At 41.1% G+C, this 22,063-nt stretch overlaps 1 protein-coding gene across 1 annotated transcript in view; it reads right to left on the bottom strand.

Annotated features, from left to right (window-relative positions):
- med27 (mediator complex subunit 27) overlaps positions 1–22,063 on the bottom strand; it is a 79,373-nt gene that overhangs the window by 51,474 nt on the left and 5,836 nt on the right. The window contains exon 3 of the mRNA XM_022670587.2: positions 5,658–5,788. Coding sequence (XP_022526308.1) covers positions 5,658–5,788 — 131 coding nt within the window. The remainder of the gene's footprint in view (positions 1–5,657; positions 5,789–22,063) is intronic.

Consider the following 22,063-nt stretch of genomic DNA (forward strand, 5'->3'; position numbering starts at 1 on the left):
CTCCGATTCTGCAGACCGTGTCCAGCGGGTGCTCAGGTCCAGGTCGTTTCACAGGACCTCGATATGTGTGAAGATTTGAAGAGTTAATCAGGGTCCAATTATCAGATATGAGGGTCAGAGTCGGGTCATTGTTTTCGATCAGAGCATCAGGGTTGTATTCTGGTGATTTCTCTAAATTGTACAGAATTTAACCTTAACAGGTTTAAGACCTTTAGTTTGCTCCCTGTGCTCTTGCACTTAGAATGCCGTATTATGGTTTTAAACATAAAAACACCCAAAAGAACAAAAAAAATATGCTTTATACTGTCAGAAGGGTAGCCATTTAGGTAATGCAATCTCAATGCAAGCTCATTCAAATACAAAACATTTAATTGAAATTGCATTTAACAAAATGTCAACCTATTTAATTAACCAACTGACTGATAGGTTGGTTGAATGATCAATAGGTTGTAAAGTTGAACTAATGGTTGGTAGAATGGTTGGATAAACCAATGATTGGTTAGTTGCATGGTCAATTGCAATTGACTAGTGGGTTAAAAAGTTGGTGTTGCTTGATTGGTTGGCTGGTTAAACTGGGTGAATGGTTGGTTCTGTTGAATTTTTGGTTGGTTAAATACATGGATCTGTTGAATGGTTGGTTCTGTTGAACGGTTGGTTCGGTAGAACAGTTGGTTTGGTTAAACTGTTGGTTGGTTGAATGGATGGTTCTGTTTAATGTTGAATTGTTTAATGTTGAATGTTTTCAACATTTGCAATTGGTTTAATTTTCAGTAGGTTGAACAATTGGTTTGGTTGAATGTTTGGTCGATGGAACGGTCTGTTGGTTGAATGGTTGTTTCTGTTGAACGTTTGGTTCTGTTGAATTGTGGGTTGGTTCAATTGTCATTTAGGTTAATTGTCAGTTGGTTTAATTGTTGGTTCTGTTGGATGGTTGGTTCGGTTTAATGGTCAGCTGGTTGAATGATTGGTTCTGTTTAATGGTTGGATAATCTGACAGTTGGTCCAATGGTTGGTGGATTGAACAATTGGTTCTCTTTAATGGTTGATTGGTTGGTTCTGATTATGGTCAATTGGTTGAATGGTTGGTTGGTTAAACGACTGGCTCTGTTTAATGGTTGGTTGAATTAATAGTTGCTTGATTGGTTGACTGATAGATACTATACAAAAAAATGCCAAAAAGTTATATATAGGCTTCTTTTCTCTGAAGGCCCTTTTAAACGCATGTTTCCTTATAGACATTTTTTTGTTAATGTAATGTTTGAGTGAGAAGAACTGTGTAAAGCTACAGTAGATAATGTGAAGGTTCAGGTAAAGACATTGATCTTTTGCAGGTTGTTCACACACAAATCACAAATCTACATCACTCAAAAACTCTTTGTGGCCTCTAATTTTTTTGTTGTATCTGCCAATGCTCATACCGATGCTGACATCTACACATTTCTACAACGAAAACGTTTGATAGGGACGGAGGAGGGGGGTGTTCATAAAAGCAAACTCATATGAAGGTTGCGCTGCATAATTCATACGCAGCTTCTTTTAGAAATGGCAAATTCATCAGGACAATAGCACCTGACAGAGGAGCGCCCGTCTCTCTTCACCTTGCCGAGCTCGACGTCCTTTTCCTCCGTCCCGAAAAGCATATAAATCCACCGCAATACAAAGCTTTATTTATGTAAAGTTTAAATAAATACTATATATATTTATACAATTAAAAAAAAAGCTTATTAAATCACAAAGCAGTAAAGCAGAAATATCTGATTACTTTAATGACAGACTAAACCCAAGCATTGTACAACAGTGAGAGTTTGGTAGATGGAATACTCTCGGTGTGTATTATTGGTTCTGTTAAATGGTTGGTTGAATTTTCAATAGTTTGACTGAATGGTTGATTGGTTGGTTGAACGATTGGTTAGGATTACAGGTTGATTGAACTCTTAGTTGATTGAACTGTAGTTTGGTTAAATGGTTGGTTCTGTTGAATGGTTGGTTGAACTGTCACTTGATGAAATGGTTGGTTGGTCGCTTGGTTAAATGATTGGTTTGGATCAATGGTTGGTTGGTTGGCTGATTGAATCACTGGTTAGGTTTATTGGTCAGTTGCTTGAATGGTCGGTTGAATGGTTGGTTGTGTTTAATGGTTGGTTGTGTTTAATGGTTGGTTGAATTATCAGTTGGTTGAATGGTGGGTTGGTTTGGTTTAATGGTTGGCTCTGTCTAATGGTCAGTTGGTTGAACGGTCGGTTGAATGGTTGGTTGGTTGATTGAATCGTTGGTTAGGTTTATTGGTTTAGTTGCTTGAACGGTCGGTTGAATGGTTGGTTGTGTTTAATGGTTGGTTGAATTATCAGTTGAATGAATGGTGGGTTGGTTTGGTTATTTTTGTTTTACACAGATTTTTACCAGTATCAGCATATTGCAATATACTGAATCATAATCCCTGTATGATGATACACGTTGTATAGCAAATTACAGAAAAGTTCTTTATGTAACACAAATGTGTTATCTGTGTGGAAGACTAAAATAGACATTTTTAACTGTGATTTGGACCAGCTGATCCCAGAGCAATACAAGGCTGAAATATTAAATATAATACCTATATCTCAGTACTGTTATCTGAGTCACCCTGACCAGTGACAGCTGGACCAGCATTTCCCAGGATCATTACCTGACAGTGACAGCGCAGAGAGTCAGTGAGGAAATAATGAGACAGAAAATCCAAAACGTATAAAATCAGTCTGAACCTGCACAAACTGGACCAGCGGTATCTGAGGAAATTGGCATGACAAATTTTTGCATGAATTTGGAATAATAGAGAAAATAGAGAAAATAGAGTCTGTCACTGTCGATTATGGCTGAATGATGCTGCTTGAAAAAATCTAAAATATGAGCTAATCTTAAAAATGATTTTTGTGCATGTGCCAAAACCTTAACAGGACCTTTTAGAGCTATCACAAATACAAACAATAGCTTTTTTTACATTTATTTGCATGTCAAACAGATCAATGCCATTTCTGAGAACCTCAGACTGTACACAGCATTAGGATTAGCCAGCAGACTTTGTTTGAGGGAGGGATCTGTACCTGCAGTCCTTGGCAAGTCAGCAGATAAGGGAGATATAAGAACTTTAAAATGTTTTTTTTTTTGTTTTTAAGAACAACAAAATATTTTAAAGTCAAATGAGTGCTGGATTTTAATCTGCATAGATTTCTCTCCTGAAAACTGTTTATTTGGGTGAGTAAAGCGCTTTAATTAATATCCACAATTTTTTCTAAGAGTGAGTTGTTAGCGAAGTTTCTCCAGCACTAAGGCTGGGTGCAGCAGCATTAGCATTAGCTGCTAGACTGAGGAACCCTGAGTGTTCTGGTAACCCTAGTCCAATACACTCACCTCTAAACGGCAAAAGAGCTAGCGCTTAGCTAATGCTAATACTGCTCCAGCCTTAGTGCTGGAGAAACTTTACTGAAAACTAACCCTCATAACACTGTACTTCAGAGTTCAGTGGCTTTACTGCTCCTTCATACCTGACTGATAAAATACATACATACATAAGACACACTGTAGATTTTTGTAAAAAAATTAAATTAAAGGATTTTAAGTGCGCCTTATAGTCCGAAAAATATGGTAATATATCATTTAAAGTTACACAGTGCAGTTACCTGCTTGTTAAGTCCCTGTTAACTCTATTTTACAGCTCAGTGGAGCATAAAATTAATTCTAAAGCTGCTATTTTAAACTACAATTTCTAAATGATGCATAATATAATATTAAACATAATATTCAATATTTAAATGCTGCTCTACAGCTACTGCCCAGCCGGCAAGGCCAGTCTGCTCAGTGTTTCTCACCGGTGAGGAGTGGAGTGTAAAGTGGAGTGACATCTGGCAACCACTCTACTCTCCTCTCCTCTCCTCCACCATCTCTCCATCTTCTTTACATCCTTTCCCTCTTTTATCTTCAGGTGAAAGCTCTGCTCTCTCCTCATTCCTACTGCGAGTGTTCAGCCTCTTATCAAAGCGCAGCATCTACAACCCGGCTGACTCCCCGCCGGAGACAATGAAGCATTTTACTCTGAAACCAGTGAAACAGAGACTGGAGAGCAGAAACCAGTGGCCGCTCTCAGCCTGAGAAAGAGCGGCTTTCAGCTGCTCAACCAACAGCTGCTCTATTTTGGATTTTTTTTATTATTAATATATATTTTTTAACAGTATGTTTTCCTGTTTTGCATTTGCCACTATTTCGTTTAGCACCCAACAAGTGGATTTTATATATGTTAACAAAAATTGGCCAAAAAAAAATTATAGCATGTCTAAAACATACTAAAGTTAAAAAAAAAAAAGGAAAAACTTATTATATATTATATAGGTGTATTAAACACAGAGTCTATCTATTTTAAGCGTTTATTTATTTTATTGTTGATGATTATTACGGCTTACAGCCAATGAAAACCCCTAAAAAAAAAATCAGTGAATATCAGAAAATTAGAATACTATATATTAAGACCAATTGGTACTTCTTAGTAGTACTGTGGGCAGTGTGCCAAATCCTGCTGGAAAATGAAATCGGCAAATCTGCTGTAAGATATTGTGGGAAAACAAAACTGCACTGACTTTAGACTTGATAATAAAACACAGTGGATCAACAGCAGCAGATGACAGACATGACTCTCCAAACCATCACTGATCATCAGTAATTTTACATTTCATTTAAAGGAAATCAAGGGATCAGAGTCTGGAGGAAGAGTGGAGAGACACACAGTCCAAACTGCTCGAGGTCTAGTGTGAAGTTTCCACCAATCAGTGATGGTTTGGATAAAGACACATGTCTGCTATCTGCTCAAAACGTTTATGGAGATGTGGATTTCATTTTCCAGCAGGATTTGGCACACTGCCCACACTGCCAAAAGTACCAATTATTTTTATTTAATATTAAAATTGTCAGACGCTGATTTTTGGGTTTTCATTTCATTTCATCTATATAATATATGAGTTTCACATTTTGAACTGAATTACTAAAATACTTGAACTTGAACTCTAATCTGAGAGATTTCTACAAGAAGAGTTTTAGACTAGACTTGCATTTTAACCCAGAAATATGAAATTGGATTCACAAACCAGAGACTCCAAGACTCCAGGACTTTTTTTAAATGATAAAAAATGAAATAATCCAACATATGCAGTAGTTATAGTGTAATTAGGTGGCTGGTAAAGACTGTCAGCATTCAGCTGTGAAAGTCTCCACACGACTGCCAACATATCATTTAGTGCACGGCATATTTCTGTGATATTAACCGTGTCATTAATATACAGTATATCTAAGTTTGATTTTGAGCAGTTTCCAAAACACATGCTTCTCTGACACTGTGATAAATATATATATATATATATATATATATATATATATATATATATATATTAAAAAAAAGGAAATATCTGATATGAAAAAGTTTTCCTAAAGTGAGTGTGGGACAGAACTTTGCGTTCCAGATTTTTGCATTCTGCTGACTTTCATCACTCCTCCTCACTCCAGCTAAAGATGCAAATGTTAGCATTTTAAAACTCAGCACTCGTAGCCCCTCAGAAAGCATCAAACTCCTGTGTGTGGAAAGTTCTGAAATGGCAAAAGTCAGACTGGGTTAATTCCCAATCAGAATCACTCACTGGATGGGCAGAACAAGGGTGCTGGGCTGGACCTTCGGCCTCCTCTTCGCCGATGCTCCGATCTGATTGGCCGAGCGCTTGAGGGACTGCTGGTTTAGGAGGCTGGAGGCCAGGCCGGCGTGGTACTGCAACTGTGGAGCCAAGAGGAACAGATTCAGCTGCATACTGGTAAAGGAAATGAGTCCTGTCTATTTAAACAGGATTCCAGCTAAACGCCTAAAACCTTCCCTTTAAAATAACTAAAAAAAAACCACTATAAATCGTACAGTAACCTGCGGGCAGCAGTGTGTATACTGTACATTTAACACTCATATTTATTTTTATTGTCAAAATATCAAAATATTAATAATAAAAAAAATAAAAAGATTATAGGGCTGAAGATTTATTAACATTTACTTACGGTCCTGTAAATTATATATACATGCATTTACAAGCATTTTCCCAACAAACAAACCTCTGAGCCTTTACAATGTGAGTGTGACGACAGGTTGAGAGTGAGAATGTTGAGAATAACAGGAGCTTAAACGTGACTAATTTGAGTGTGACGGGGTTGAGTGTGACGGGGTTGAGTGTGACGGGGTTGAGTGTACCGGGGTTGAGTGTGACGAGGTTGAGTGTACCGGGGTTGAACATGACGAGGGTTAGGTGTGATGGGGTTGAGTGTGACGGAGTTGAGTGTGACGGGGTTGAGTGTGACGGGGTTGAGTGTGACGGGGTTGAGTGTGACGAGGTTGAGGGTACCGGGGTTGAGGGTACCGGGGTTGAGGGTACCGGGGTTGAGTGTGACAAGGTTGAGTGTACCGGGGTTGAGTGTACCGGGGTTGAGTGTACCGGGGTTGAGTGTACCGGGGTTGAACATGACGAGGGTTAGGTGTGATGGGTTTGAGTGTACCGGGGTTGAGTGTGACGGGGTTGAGTGTGACGGGGTTGAGTGTGACGGGGTTGAGTGTGACGAGGTTGAGTGTGACGAGGTTGAGGGTACCGGGGTTGAGGGTACCGGGGTTGAGGGTACCGGGGTTGAGGGTACCGGGGTTGAGTGTGACAAGGTTTTACTTTAACTTAAGCAAAAACTGTGCACGTGTGAGTTTTCCTTCTCTCTCTCTTTTATATCAAACATCACCAAAAATCAGTAATCGCAGCATCTCTCTCTCTGCTCCTTAGAGACGAGGCACAGTTGGCTCCACGTATCACTCCTTCATCCCCCATTACCCTCTGCTTTTTGCGTTTTTCAGCCCGGCCCACTCCTCCGCTCTCCATCCCTCGTTTCCTGGCGTTTGGAGCGGTGCGAGCGCGGCGTCGCAGGCTTTGATGTGGCGTCCGCTCGGCGAGGCCTGTCGGCAGCGTTCCTCCTCAACTGATGAAACAGCGTGAAAGAGATCAGCCGGCCCAAACGCACAGGTGTAACACTGTGTCACTCTGCTGTCAGGAGCGCCGCTGATGGATGTGACGAGACTCTGGACGCCAACCATCTGTCACACTAGGCGCCTGATCCGATATCACCTCCTCTCACCGCCGAACACAAACCGTGTTTACCACCAGCAGAACCTGGCTGCTCACCAGAAGCACCAGAAGAAACAAAAATGAGTCCAGCAGGAGCTCGTTCTCTACATCCACTAATAACGGCCTAATTAGTTTCTATCAAAATAGTAAATACGACATTTTTAATAGGTTTTACCAAACCTTTCAAAAATATACTTACATTACTAAAGCTTTCTGATGTTATCATAACTTGCTGTAGGCAAAAAATCTAGTTAAATGTGCAGTAAATCGACAAAATATCGATATTGGAATATATTGTACACAAATATCAATATTTTATTGAATCATAGGGGCTCTAAACTGCCCAAGACTTGCCCCCCCCCCTAATTTGACTCCTGTAGAAGTTAAGGTATCAACTTTTAAGCTCTTTACTATTATTCACTAATGAATGAATGAGAAAACATGGGACACTGGTTTAAACCTTCCCAGGAGTGACCGGCCGACCGACTGAAATTACACTCCAATTACCCCACAAGGACATGGCCAACTCATCTAGGAGGTCGCAAAAGAACAACAGAACAATATCTAAAACAGTACAGGAGAACATATAAAGAAGTCATTAAGCTCCAGAGAACCACAGTGGTGAACCTTCCCAGGAGTGGCCGGCCAGCCATTACTCTCTTTACTCCAAAGGGGCATGGACAACTCATCCAAGAGGTTGCAAAGGAAAAACAGAACAACATCTAAAACACTACTAGCTTCTCCACACTACCCCAATCCACGCTCATTTCCTGGGAACCACAGTGTTTCACTATTATTCACTAATGGAAAAAACTTGGAACACTGGTGAACCTTCTCATAAGTAACTGACCAACCAAAATTACACGCTCATTTCCTGATGAAATGATGCGAGCTCCAAATTTCAAGAGTGATTGTGATCTTTATGGCTTTAAACTAAGAACCGATCTGGTAAAATAAAAAAAAATAAAATTAAAAAAACGCTATGAACGCTGACGACACCGACTCATTTAAAGCGAAAGATGCTGTGGGGCGGAGCGAATAGTCCAGGGACGCTTCAGCTGCCGAGCGGCCTGTCGGAGAGGTTTTTGATCAGATCTTTTAATGGTGGCACCAAAAAGAAAAAGAGGAATAAAAAATAAATAAATAAATAAAAGTTACGATCTCCTAAGGCTCCCAATCTCTCGTTTAGGGATTTGTCACCACGTTTCCTCCTCGTCCCCCCCGTCCTCCCGTCCCCCATCCACCAGCAGACAGACAGCGCTCTTAAATTAGAACCAACACAGACCCGCAGCTCATTAATCGCTATTAAAATATTCCTCCTATTGAGCTAATTAGCCGCGTTCGGAGGCTGCGGAGCGACGTTGGGCGAGTGAGAAGCAGACGGCGCAGCACTCCCCCTGTTTAATTTGGCTGACCAAAGCAGCTGTGTTAACGGGAAATTATTTTAATTAACTGGATCCCGTTTTCCTGGCTAATGAGACTAGTTTGTAAGGCCCGGATCCTGCAGAACGGCTCGCTTGAGGAACGACGGTACTTGAGAGAGGCAGAGCTGCGAAAGAGAAAGAGAGAGAGAAAAGACGCAAGACAGAAACAAATAAATGTGCACGTTAATAAACACACAAACAGGTAAATACAGAGCTACAAACACTACAAGCTGCCGTCTGAGGGAGGCGGATTCGGATGTCAAGTCTTGACATGAGACGAGAGATTTACTGCCTCAGAAAAGAAAACAGGAAAAAAAACGAGCAGTTCCAATCATCCCCGCGCTCCGGCTCCATGCTCAGTCGAGGAAACGTTCGGCAGAGAAATGAAATGAAAAAAAGAGACGGGGATTTCTCTCACAGAAGAAAACACGACTACGTTAAAGCAACAAAGCTGTGTGTGGAGACGTCACCGTAACATGCTTTCGCACTGTTTTATTTGCACTGGATTATAAAGTGCATTACGCGACACTAGTAAGGAACAGGGGTGTCGCCATCATATATTTACAAAGAACATCACTTTATCTTTATTCAGCACAAGTGATAATAAAACTCAATAAAACTCTGGATATGAGGTGCAAAAAATCTTCAAGAGCAGTAAATAAAAATAGCCTTTTTAAATATATTAATACAGCCGCAAAAAAGGATTGTAATAAAAATATACACAATTGTCAGTTTTGTAAAGGAAGCTTGTAATAAAAACTATATCACACAGAAAACACAACTTACATTAAAGCAACAAAGCTGTGTGTGGAGACGAAACTGCAGCATGCTTTCGCGCTGTTTTGTTCGCACTGGATTATAAAGTGCATTGTGCAACACTAGTAAGGAACAGGGGTGTCGCCATCATGTATATTCAAAGAACATCACTTTATCTTTATTCAGCACAAGTGATAATAAAACTCTATAAAACCCTGGATATGAGGTGCAAAAAATCTTCAAGAGCAGTAAATATAGCCCTTTTAAATATATTAATACATATCTAAATAGCTAAAAAGACTGGAGAAAGAAGGGAAATCTGGCTGATTTTAATGCTGTAATGTCTCTAATGGCTTCAACAATAGTTTATTATTAATAGATATTTATAGCTTTTAAGAAATGTCTCTTTTGAATACATAAACACTGAAAAAACGAGCAGTTCTAATCATCTCCGCGCTCCGGCGCCATGCTCAGTCGAGGAAACGTTGGGCAGGGATTTCCGTCTCCTATCGAGCTCAGAGACACAAACTAAACATCTCCCTGAGACAGAAAACATCTCCAGCGGGTCTGAAGTAAGCTGTGGAGGAAAATGACGGGGACACAAAGGGACAGCGGGGAGCCACATCTGTCATTAGCTGGTCTCGGTGGTGGTGGTGTTGTTCTGGCACATGTTCCCGTCTCCTGCTATCTATCTGCTTCTGCTCCCTTCAATTAAAGCTCAGAGCAGCGTCTCTTTCCTCCCCTTCAGCTCGAACCTGGAGCAGCTAACCGCCGGCCGGCTGCCACTGCCACCGTCATCTCCACCGTCTCTGCACCAGAGCTGAGTCTAATACAGAGAGAGAACTGGGAAGACTGGCAGGTTCTTGTGGAGCAGCAGCTTCAGGATTAAAGCTCATTTACACTCAACACTGAAATGTTCAGCTATTCCTCGGAAAATGACAAAATAATATCATAGCTCACTTTTTTCCAACTTTATTTCAAAGTGACAGTTACGTGCACGAGCACATTGGGTTTCTATAAGGTTCTTCGGCTGGTGGATGGCCCAGCCAATCGCGTGCGTGCTGGAACAAGATGGGGCGGACTCTCCTCTTTAAAACGTCTCCTGATTCCTTCATTCGCAGGATAGCAGGCAGAGGGCGGAGCTTTTAAAGATTGTCGTTTGGATGGCCATTGTCGTTGTCTGTATTGCTGATTATTCTTTCAGTAAAAATATCATCAATTATACCATGAAATGTTCTGTTTCAGTCAATTCTTTTTTTTTTTAGTTTTGATTACTTCCTCTTTTAACCCCTAGAGCTAATTACATCATTTAAAATAAAAAGGGGAAACGTAAAAGTGACATTAAACCAAACTTTCACAAATGAGAATCCCTACCTTTTAGTGCAGCAAAATATATATATATATATCAAATGAAAACAGATGAGGTAGATGCAGTAGCTAATCTGTCTCCATTGTTCAGCTCTCATGAGTTTAATAACTTAAAGCATGACGCAAACCGGCGTGTCCGCGCGTGACCGCCAAATAACGCAAAGCAGCGTCACGTCGCAAAACCACAGTATTTTTTGAGAAAATTACTTTATTATCACTTTTATAAACAGAGTTTATGCAAAGTGACCACGCCAATACATTTCATCGTAGCCTACTTTATATATTTGCATGAATAATTGATGAAATTACTACAGAAACGATAGGAAGGATAGAAGGTAAGTTTTAATCATTTACACCAGGGGTTCTCCACTGGTCTCAGGCCAGGACCCACATTTACTCATGGTCATGAAGTCACGGCCCACTTTTATAGAACCAAACCTAATAACTAACAAACAAACAAAAAATTAGACTTTAAAAACCCATTTAAATATACATAGACATGCAAAGTGAATTTCAGAGCTTTTTTTCATAAGAAACTGAAGATAAGTATACAAGTTACTACAAGAAAATGAAAGATTTTACTTTTCTGCATATCTCTTTTCTGCATATGTCTTTTCTGCATTACATTACTTTACAATATATTACATTAGTAAGAAACTCTCTCTCAGTCTCTTCTACCTAATATTAAAGACAAAGTTGCATGAATTTGGATTTGGCCAAACTGGAACTGAAATAAACCCAAATCTATCTATTTTAATGTTCACACCACTGCAAAACACAGCTTTTTATTATTTTTTTTGTAACCACTTTTTACCTGCATTGCGAGTTAAAAACCCAACGGCCCACCTTACCAACCCCAAAACCTCAATCCCCAACCCAATCTCCCACCTCACCTCCTCAAAAACTGATGCAAAACCGTAACAGCTTGAGCGAGAGCTGCAGCTGATTGCTCTCGCGCCGTAATTACACCCTAAAACTTCTCCCCAGATCCTGCAGACGCTCCCACAGCTCCCACAGCAGCACATCTGAAAAACCAACATCTTGCAGCCGGGCGGCCGTTCGTTTACCGGCGCGCAAACCGCAGGCCCACAGGAGCAGCCCACCACTCCAGCCACTGGCGTGCACTCGCGCACTCTCGCGCAGCTTTCATATCTGCAGCTAACTGCACACTCACATCAAAACCAATATCTGTCCAAAGGAGCCTCGCACGCATCGGGAAGGAAAAGCACCTAACGAATGCTAAGTGTGAGCTGAAGTAACTCTTTGATCATTTACTGGTTGTAATTCAGCCCACAGAACCGCTGGAGTTATTGCTTATGAGGGTCTTATGAGGGTTTCTTCACCCAAAACTCCTGAAAGAGGAGGAAAAACACTGCAGTACACGACCCGGAGGGGAAATCGGTTAGATCTGTACAAATCTGATCTGCTTCCTTGTAAAAAAAAAAAAAAAAACTGCATCACACAGAAAACATGACTTACATTAAAGCAACAAAGCTTCTGAACAAAGCTGTGTGTTGAGACGACACCGCGGCATGGTTTCACACTATTTTTATTCATACTGGATTATGAAGTGCATTATGCGACACTAGTAAGGAACAGGGGTGACGCCATCATATACTTTTAAAGAACATCACTTTATCTTTATTCAGCACAAGTGATGATAAAACTCCATAAAACCCTGGATATGAGGTGCAAAAAAAAACTTCAAGAGCAGTAAATATAGCCCTTTTTTTATATATATATTAATACAGTAGCTAAAAAGGACTGAAGAAAGAAGGGAATTGTTGCAGATTTTGATACTGTAATGCCTCTAATGGCTTCAAGAATGGCTTTTGAGAAATATCTCTTTTGAATACCTAAACATTGAGTATTTTAGAACAATTTATAGTGTTCATGGAATGCAGAAAAAGCTTCAAAGCTTCAAATTACAAAACTGTAATTCTTAAAAAACACATTTTTAAAGTAAAATGAGTGCTGGATGTTAATCTACACAGATTTCTCTCCTGAAAACTGTTTTACCATTTAACCATTTAATTACAATAACTTTAGATTTCCAGATTTACACTAAGGCTGGGTGCAGCAGCATTAGCATTAGCATTAGCAGCCAGCGCCAGGAGGCAGGCTATGCGGTGTCTATGTATATATATGTCTATGTCATTATCAGTACAGTGATGGCGGCACTCGGAGCTAAAGCTAGCGTTATAGGATGTAAACAATGTTTTTAATAAACTTCTTCTGCACTTTTTAAGTTATTAATGCCTCGTTTTAAATATCAGGGCTCTCCTCTCGGATTCTAGTAAGGAGGTGTGGAGCTACTTTGAGCTGGATAACGGTTTAAAAAACAATTTCTGGATCTCTGAACGCTGTGGGAGAGCGGAGGTGTGCTATTCATCCAAGATAAGAACTTTTTTTATCATGTTTTACTACAACAAAAGTCAAGAGTTCACCGCAGTTCAACTCAGAGAAAGGTCCAAACCACTGAATTAACTCATCACCCTGCAATAATTTCAGAATTCCAGGCGAAGTGTTTCAGCCTCAAAAAGCACAAACAACATTGAGATGAAGACGAGACGAGAGGAGATGGAGAGAACGCCGGGAGAGAGAGAGAGACGGGGAGTTTGACGGACAGCAGGAAGAAAAACTATCGATACCTCAGTCGGGGGGGTTAATTAATTTTTAAATATCAGACGAGGATCTGCAGGTCCGGGTGCTATCTGCACCCACTTCTCATAAATCAGCCACACGCGAGAAACGCAAATGACACCGGGCAGATTCCTCTCCAGAAACTCATTTGGATTTAAACAAGTTTGCAGCGGCGTGATTGAACAAGGAGAGCGAGGTGTGTGACAGAGCAGCAGCGTTTTAATAAGATCCTAAACCTGCACTGGACCACTGATTAAATTACAGTCAGAGAGAGAGAGAGAGAGAGAGAGACAGAGAGAGAGAGAGAGAGGGAAAGAGAGAGAGAGAGAGACAGACAGAGAGAGAGAGAGAGAGAGAGAGAGACAGAGAGAGAGAGTCCAATTATGACATAGCAAATGAGAGAGAGATCAACAGACAGACCAAAAAGTGTGAGAGCAAGTCCAAAAGAGAGACAGCATGTGGGGGAAGACAGAGAGAAAGAGAGATATTAAGAGCAAGAGAAAGACAAAGTGAAAAAGCAATAAGCAAAAGAGCTAGGGTGAAAGAACTAAATACAGAGAGAGACAGCAAGATAGTAAGAGAGGGAGAGAAACAGACAGAGAGTAAGGGAGAGAGAACAAAAGACAAAAAGTGAGAGAGCAAGGGACAGAGATAGAGAAAGGGAGAGAGAAAGCAAGAGACTGACAGAGGAGAAGGGAGAGCAAGAAAGCAAGAGTCAGAGAGTAAAAAACAAACGAAGAAAAAAAGCGAGACCAAAAGTGAGAGCAAGGGACAGAGAGAGAGGGAGAGCATGAGAGAGGGAGAGAGAGAGAGAAACAGCAAGAGAAAGGAAGCAAGAGCAAGAGTGAGAGAGCAAAAGAATGAGAGAAAGACAACAAAAGCAAAAGTGACAGAGCAAGAGGGAGAATAACAGAAACACTTAACACACACACACACACACCCCAACACACACAAACCCCAACACACACACCCCAACACACACACACCCCCCTCAACAAACACACACACACACCAACACAAACACACACCAACACAAACACACCCCAACACACACACACCCCAACACACACACACCCCAACACACACACACCCCAACACACACACACCCCAACACACACACACCCCAACACACACACACACACCCCAACACACACACACACACCCCAACACACACACACACACCCCAACACACACAAACCCCAACACACACAAACCCCAACACACACAAACCCCAACACACACAAACCCCAACACACACAAACCCCAACACACACAAACCACAACACACCCCAACCCAACACACCCCAACCCAACACACCTCACCCCAACTCAAGCAAACACGCCACAAAACACAGCACACACTCACACACACACACACACATCTGCACACGCTCACACACACACACACATCTGCACACGCTCACACACACTTTAAAGTCTTTTTTTTTTCAGATAAGCGTTCACTATTATGAAGGTAAATACTCAGATGTTGTGTATGAAAGCGTCGGTTTGGAGCAGAATTAACGGGTGGAGGCGAGCGGATCTGCGACGCTTTAAACCCGTCCGGTTCTCCTCTGTTAGCTAATAAAGGAATATAAACTCGTAAAGTTACAACATCAAACATTTCCCCCCTTTAGAGCAGCGGCTTCTCGAAAGGTCAGCGTTTTCTTACTCTATGTGTTGTTCCATATCACCACCGCCCCCACCCTCGTGCCGACATGATCTTAAGAGTGAGCGACCTATTAGTCCAGGCCGGCACAGCGATCGCGGGCCGCGTGCTCCATCATTAGCGGCGGGGTTGGAGCGTGGCGTGGCGCTGGCGCGACGCTCGTGCCGCTCTCTGATGTGGACGTGGGCACGGCGCTTCAGCCGCACCATTTGTTTGCTCTGACAGCTTCATTCAGCACATGATTAAAGCCTATAAACAGCCACATGACTCTTTTTAACACAATTTTTACAGTAGGGGGAAAAGCCATTAGCTGCCGGTCCACTCGCCGGGGGACCTTTTGATTAGCTTTAACCAAAAGAAAAGCAGCCGGCGGTAGAAATGATATAAATGATAAGGCTGAGAAATTGTATTCAGTGGTCTGATATCAGGGACTGAGGAGCTCGTCTGAATGCTGAAGGTGGGAACAGCAGTGGAGGAGATATGAGCTCTTTGAACGCAGGAACGGCCGACATATGTCCTGTACTGATAAAGGTCTAAATTAAAGCTACGGTCCAGTAAAAGACTAAAAAAAAATAACTAATCGTACATCATTTTAAGTGATTGATCAACACAAAGTAGCACATAATTGTGATATGGACCCAAAATAATGCATGGTTTTCTAAATTTGTATCAAATAAAACTCTAAAACCCTTATTTTGGCCTTTATTTTTGGCCATTTCTGTCAAAATTGTTGAAATCGATACTCATTGTAAATAAAAGGAAGAGCTTTACGCACCTAAATAAACAGGTTTCAGGAGAAAATTCTGTGTAGATTAAAGTTCACCGCTCTTTTGACTTTGAAAGAAAATGTTTTTTTTAAGAATTAAAGTTTTGTTAACTTTGCCATCCCTCCAAATACCCTATATCCTATAAAATAACCTGGTATCGATGGCTGATAATGTGTGTAATAACGTATATCATTATCCTATATCAAAAGGAGCACTGTTCCTAATCCATCATCCAAAAAATTAAGTATTCTACAACTGTTTCTACAAACCTACCAAGACACAGCCATGATCCACCCAAACTGAGAGGTCCAGCAAAGAGAACACTGGTTACAGAAGCAGTTAAGAGACCCATGGTCACTCTGGAGGAGCTGCAGAGATTCACAGCTCAGGTGGAAGAATCTATAAGTCATGAATTCCACAACTCTGGCCTTTATGGAAGAGCGATAGAAAGAAAACCATTGTTGAAGAAAGACATAAAAAAAAGTTTGTACCCACAAGCTATAGAGGAGACACAGCAAACATGTGGAAGAAAGTTCTGTGTTCAAGTAATTAACTCTTGTTATAAGTGAAAAGTGATAAAGATGCCCCTATCCCAACTTCTTTGGAAGGTATTGTAGCATCAAATACAAAATAAGTGACTGAATTTGCAAGAAACAATAAAGTTTACCCGTTTAAACATGAAATGTCTTGTATTTACAGTGCAATTAATTGAATATCAGTTTAAAAAGGATTTGCAAATCATTTAATTCTGTTTTTTATTAATGTTTTACACAACGTCCCAATTTTTTCATTGGACTTTTCATTGAACCGACTGCCGAGCCGACTGCAGGGCCTTCATATCTGCACTCATTAGCCGAGTGCCTGCGCGGACAGGTTGGCTATTAATGTAGGAAATGCTCACCGCCTTCGGCAATGTGACCTTTACAGGGCGAATCAAGGCCGGAGGCTCCTGAAGAAATGCAGCGGTGCTCAGTATTTGGGTGAGGGTCTGAAACTGAACCGAACACACTGAACGCTCAATCCTAGAAATCCTGAATGAGAGGGAAAAAAAACGCATTCTGAGACAAAGCGCTAAAGTATTTACCTACACACCAAATGTTCAGACCATCTGTTCTGTTTGATGATTCTGCAAGAGCAAGCAGGAGAACAGCAAACAAAACGCTGTTCCATAATTAAGAACCTGATCTGAGAAAAAAACAAAACAAAAAAAAAAAACACTTAAACGTCTCCTTTAAAGCTTAGCCAAGATACCAGCATAACAATACTGCAGCTCTGATTTAGAGACAAGAGAAGACTAGAAAGGAAACAATTACATTTGAAGATTTTAGGCGGATTTTTGCAAAGCAGAAGCTTCTTTAATGCAAAACATGATCCTGAGATAACATCTTGAGGAGCTCCAACAAAGGTTGCACAAGGTCATGGCTTTAATCCCAGTAAAAACCCTGGAGAACTTAAATAAACAACAAACACAGACAAAACCAAACCAAAGAGGCTGTTAAAGTTACATTCTTTACAAATGTTTCAACCAAAAACTGGTTTAATTGGGATGAAAACAAACTCTGGAGCGGTTCTCTTGTGGTGAGAACACGATCCGGTCTTAATCCGACTCAGCCATCAAATATACTCCTTTTATCTGAGCTAAACTTCTGATAAGATGCAGTTTAATCTGATATATTAGCCAGATAACGCTGATAATTACCACAGCTATGAACAAACGCTGTCTCTGCTGCTCCATGCTGTTTACACACTAAGAGTACAGTATGAGCTTCGTTCACTGCTTACAGCTGCACATCCTATTGAAAAACCTGTGTTCGATATTTTTTAGCGTTCTGTATTAAAGCAGCTTCACACTGCACAGATATACAGATATACACACTGGAACACAAGAATCTTCTGACTATATATATATATTTTTACTCCTGCGCCAGACAACTCTGACCAATCAGAGGAGACTCTGATGTGCTCGGGTGATTTATTGATGCGCATTCGGTGCGTTTAGTTAGTCTTTAGTTTTATGCCTGTGTGAAACCAAACCAAATAGAGGCAGAAACTAAAGCTCCAAATGAACAATGAAAAATTGTCCCCAATTTTAACGGCCAATTACCCAACCCATTCAATAGAACTCCAACACACCAGGAGGCTTAAGAAGACTAGCACACGCCTCCTCCGATACATGTTAAGTCAGGCTCCGCCTCTTTTTGAACTGCTGCTGATGCTGTAACATTGCCGAATAGCATCATCACACTCAGCGCTAACGCTTGGAAAAAGAGACGCAGCGACTCGGTTCTAATACATCAGCTCACAGACGCAGCCTTGTGCTGATCCACATCACCCTATAAGGAGTGATGAATAGGGGAAAGAGAGAGCGCCATCTACTGATCTACTGTACCCACCCAGAGAGAGAGCAAGGACAATTGTGCTCTCTCGGGGCTCCGGCATCCGGCTGATGGCAAGCTGCATGAACAGGATTCGAGAAAGTATTTTAATCCACCTGGAATAGTTTTCTCAGAACTCGCAGGTTTCAACATTGCAAAAAAAAAAATAAATAATAATAATTTTTCTCATGCACCCTCCAAACCTGTAGACTCTGAGATTTTCCCACGCCCGACTGGAAGCAACAATGATAGTCTGGCTGGTCCCGCAGTTCACCTGTGCCTGCCAGCCCCTGCCAAGGCAGCCAGCGGGAGCCGCCTGGCAGTAATGGCCGCCGGGCTAACAGCCTGATGTCTTTCGCGCGCTCAGGAGCACAGATAAGCAGCTACTTAACCGTCTCACTGCTCCCCGACGGCTGCGATTCACAGCTGGCCGCGAGCTGCGAGTGTTAATCACAGCGTTAGCTTCCATTAAGCACTCCCTCCCGCGCAGCCCGGCCGTAATTGACAATGATTTAGTGGCATCCCCGTCACGCGCCGCAGACGAGGGGGAAAGCACTGATAAAAAAGACAGAGGGGGATTTTTATCTGGAAGGAAGCGATCATTACTGTACAGGAAGGAGGAATCTGTTCTGCACGGGTCGCCTTAACCGGGCCTGTCTGCTTTCTGACAGGACAGAAGATTCTGAAAAGGAGAGATAAAAGCAAGAAGCAGATTCTACAACCATCTCCTGCACTATTACTATATATTTATATGTATATATATATATATATATATATATATATATATATATATATTCACTATTTTAACAAGGGCTGGGTTCTCTTACTTTTTTCTTTTTACAATTTTTTTACATTGTAAATTTAATATTGAAGACTATATTAAAGCTAAACAGGAACACAAAAAAAAAAAAAAAAAAAAAAAAAGAAACCAGAATATGTTTTATTCTTTAGATTATCTTTGAGTGCAGATCTGCAGACTCTTGGTGAGATTTTAATCTCAGTGTCTTCATGAGGGAGAGTCACCTGTAATATTTTTTTTTTCCTCAGCGTCTTGAAGGAAGGAGTTCCTGGAGGTGCTGAACAATAGCTGCTGCTTTTCCTTCACTTTTCTGTGAAAGAAGCTCCAGCTCAATCAAAACTATAGGTTCACATAGGATCTCCGGTGGATTTGGCATTTGTTTTTGAAGAGACTCTAAGAGACTCCTATTAGTGTAAAAATGACTTTATTTTAAACAGTTGTCAGTGCTGTTAGCCAATTAGAGGTAATATCGACCTGTAGCCTGCTGCTAACCCTGGCTAGCACTGCTGGAGCAGCATTAGCCACTAACCATGCTAAGCGCTTACCCTTTCTCTGTTCAGACAAACCACATGTATATATTGAGCTTATAGCTCAAGTGCAAAGACACAAAAAAAAACAGCAATAAGGCTATACACTGCACAATCATTAAACCCGAATATACCAACAACAATAACATAATTTACAATGACTTTCCTCTACTCTAATAGAATTAAACTTGGTTTAAGAATAAACACACTTTCTAAACAAACAACCCTTCTAATATTGAGCTTTTAGCCTATGTCTAAAAACACACAAAAAAACAAAGTTTGAGTTGTTACTTTGCTATATCGTGATTATCATATATCATAGCTTTATATAAAATTAAAATATTAAAAAAAAACAGACCATTTTCTTAAGGCCAGTCTCGGGCACAGAATCTAAACTCAAAACCCTATCTAATAAACCAGTACTAAATCATTTTTAAAACGTGTAATTTTTTTTTTTTTTGGTATAAAAGTATTGAAATACATTTCTACTATTGGTATATCGTACATAACTTCCATTAATATAGATACACCACCTAATTCTAAAGAGCATATTAGCTCTAAGTCGTCTTCTTCTCCTCGTTCTTTTCTCCAGCCAGCAGAAAAGACTTCCTAAACTCAGAAGACCTTGTTGGGAAGAGTGGATATATCCATCATTTTACATTAAAGGTGGAGGAAAGGGGGAAAATTGCTTGTCCCTGTTTAATAAAACAGAGGCCTGGAGAAGGAAGAGACCTTGAGAGTTCTCCTCCCGCCTGCATCAGCGGCCGTGTGTGATGTTGATTGGCAGGTGGTAGCCGAGGGCTGAACATGCTTCTCTGTAATGAAATGTTTATTCACTCGCTCACAAATCCAATCGAGTCGCTCCGTCCGCCGGTAATTCCTGACCAGATTATGCATCATTCACTTTGAAAAACGCAACCTCGGGTTTCTGAAGTCTTTAGGACAGCGGAGACTCGCTCCACATTTAAAGACATTCCTCCATACAATGAGGGCAATGAAATGGAGGGACATGGAGGAATTGGGAACACAGTCTGGGAAATTATTGCTTATTTACCGTATTTTTCCCCACTATACAGGTACACTGGATTATACGGCGCATGGATGTTAATCTACACAGATTTCTCTACTGAAAACTGTTTATTTGGGTGAATAAAGTAAAGCACTTAGATTTCCAGATTTACACTAAGGCTAGGTGCAGCATCATTATCATTAGCGGCTAATATGCTAGTTTAGCGCTAGTAAATGCCTCCCAACAAAGATAAACAGTCGGAGGTAAACTCACAGACTACACTTTAAAGAACGATTGCTTAGCACAATTAGCACTAATGCTAATGCTGCTCCAGCAGTGCTAGCCAGGTTTAGCAGTAGCCTATAGGCCTAAAATACTCACCTCTTAACATAGAAAGTGCTCGTGCTTAGTGCAGTTAGCGGCTAATGCTAATGCTGCTACAGTCTTCTCGCTGGAGAACTAAACTGAAACTCCTGTTAGAATTCATATACTAAAGCAATCATAAATTAAATGATTTTAAGTGCGACTAATAGTGTGAAAAATATGGTAATCATTTAAAGGCTATTCTTTGTACACTAAGAAAGGAATATGTGGTACGATGCATTGCGACGGAATGTTATGCAGTTGCATTGTTTGAACCCTAGAGGTCATAAGCAAAGGATGTTAGTAATTTTTGACTAAAGCTTGAAGGGATCCTCTTCTGAAGCTGATGCACAAGAAAGCTTGCTAAAAGTATGGGTTACTGGAACCAGTCTGTCCTGTGGTCTGTTGAGATGCATGTGTTGTGGTGTCCTTGTGAAGAGTACAGAGATACCTGTCCCTAGCCTACAGTAAAGCATGGTGGTGGTAGCATCACATTAGTGCTTCCGGCATTGGGAAGCTAAACTGTTTAACAATCCCAACATGTACTCTTCTCTACTGTTACATTCTGAAGCAGAGCATTTTAAGAGTGGAAGAGGATTCCAGTTGTAATATCCAAGTTTAATTTCTACAGTGTTGTCTCATTTAAAGATATAACAAAATATCTGCATAAATATGCAGGGTTTTCTCACTATATACTTAATATTTGCATATCGGATCAAAGCCTTCAAAAGATCAAGCAAACTCTTCCCTCGTAAATGAACTCCTGGATCAGTTTAATCTTTAAAAATCTTGTTTAATATTATTTCTGGCCTTCAGAAGCGTGACCTCTTCCTTCAGGGGTTCTTCTCTAAATACCACCGAGCTCCACCCGCCCCCCCCCCCCCCCCCCCCCCTTCACGACCTCCCCAGGTGAAGGAGTGACGTTCCCACCCCGAGAGGAGCTGAAACAGCCGAGTCCTGATTCTCATGGCAGGAGCGTCTCCCATCGATCGTGTTTACATTACAGAGTGTGTGTTGCTGCAGTCGGGCCGAGTGCGAGCGTCGATACTCCTGCAGAACTCCACGCCCGCCCCCACCGCGCCCGGCCCACCCGCCCCTAATCCCACCTTAAAGCCACGCTGCACTGGGCCCTGACCCCCGGGCTGTGGGAAACTAGCCTCCACCCACCACAGAGGAGAGCAGGGGGAGGAGAGCGAAACCTATAAA

Source organism: Astyanax mexicanus, chromosome 12 (assembly GCF_023375975.1).
Source record: "Astyanax mexicanus isolate ESR-SI-001 chromosome 12, AstMex3_surface, whole genome shotgun sequence".
Lineage (NCBI taxonomy): Eukaryota > Metazoa > Chordata > Actinopteri > Characiformes > Acestrorhamphidae > Astyanax > Astyanax mexicanus.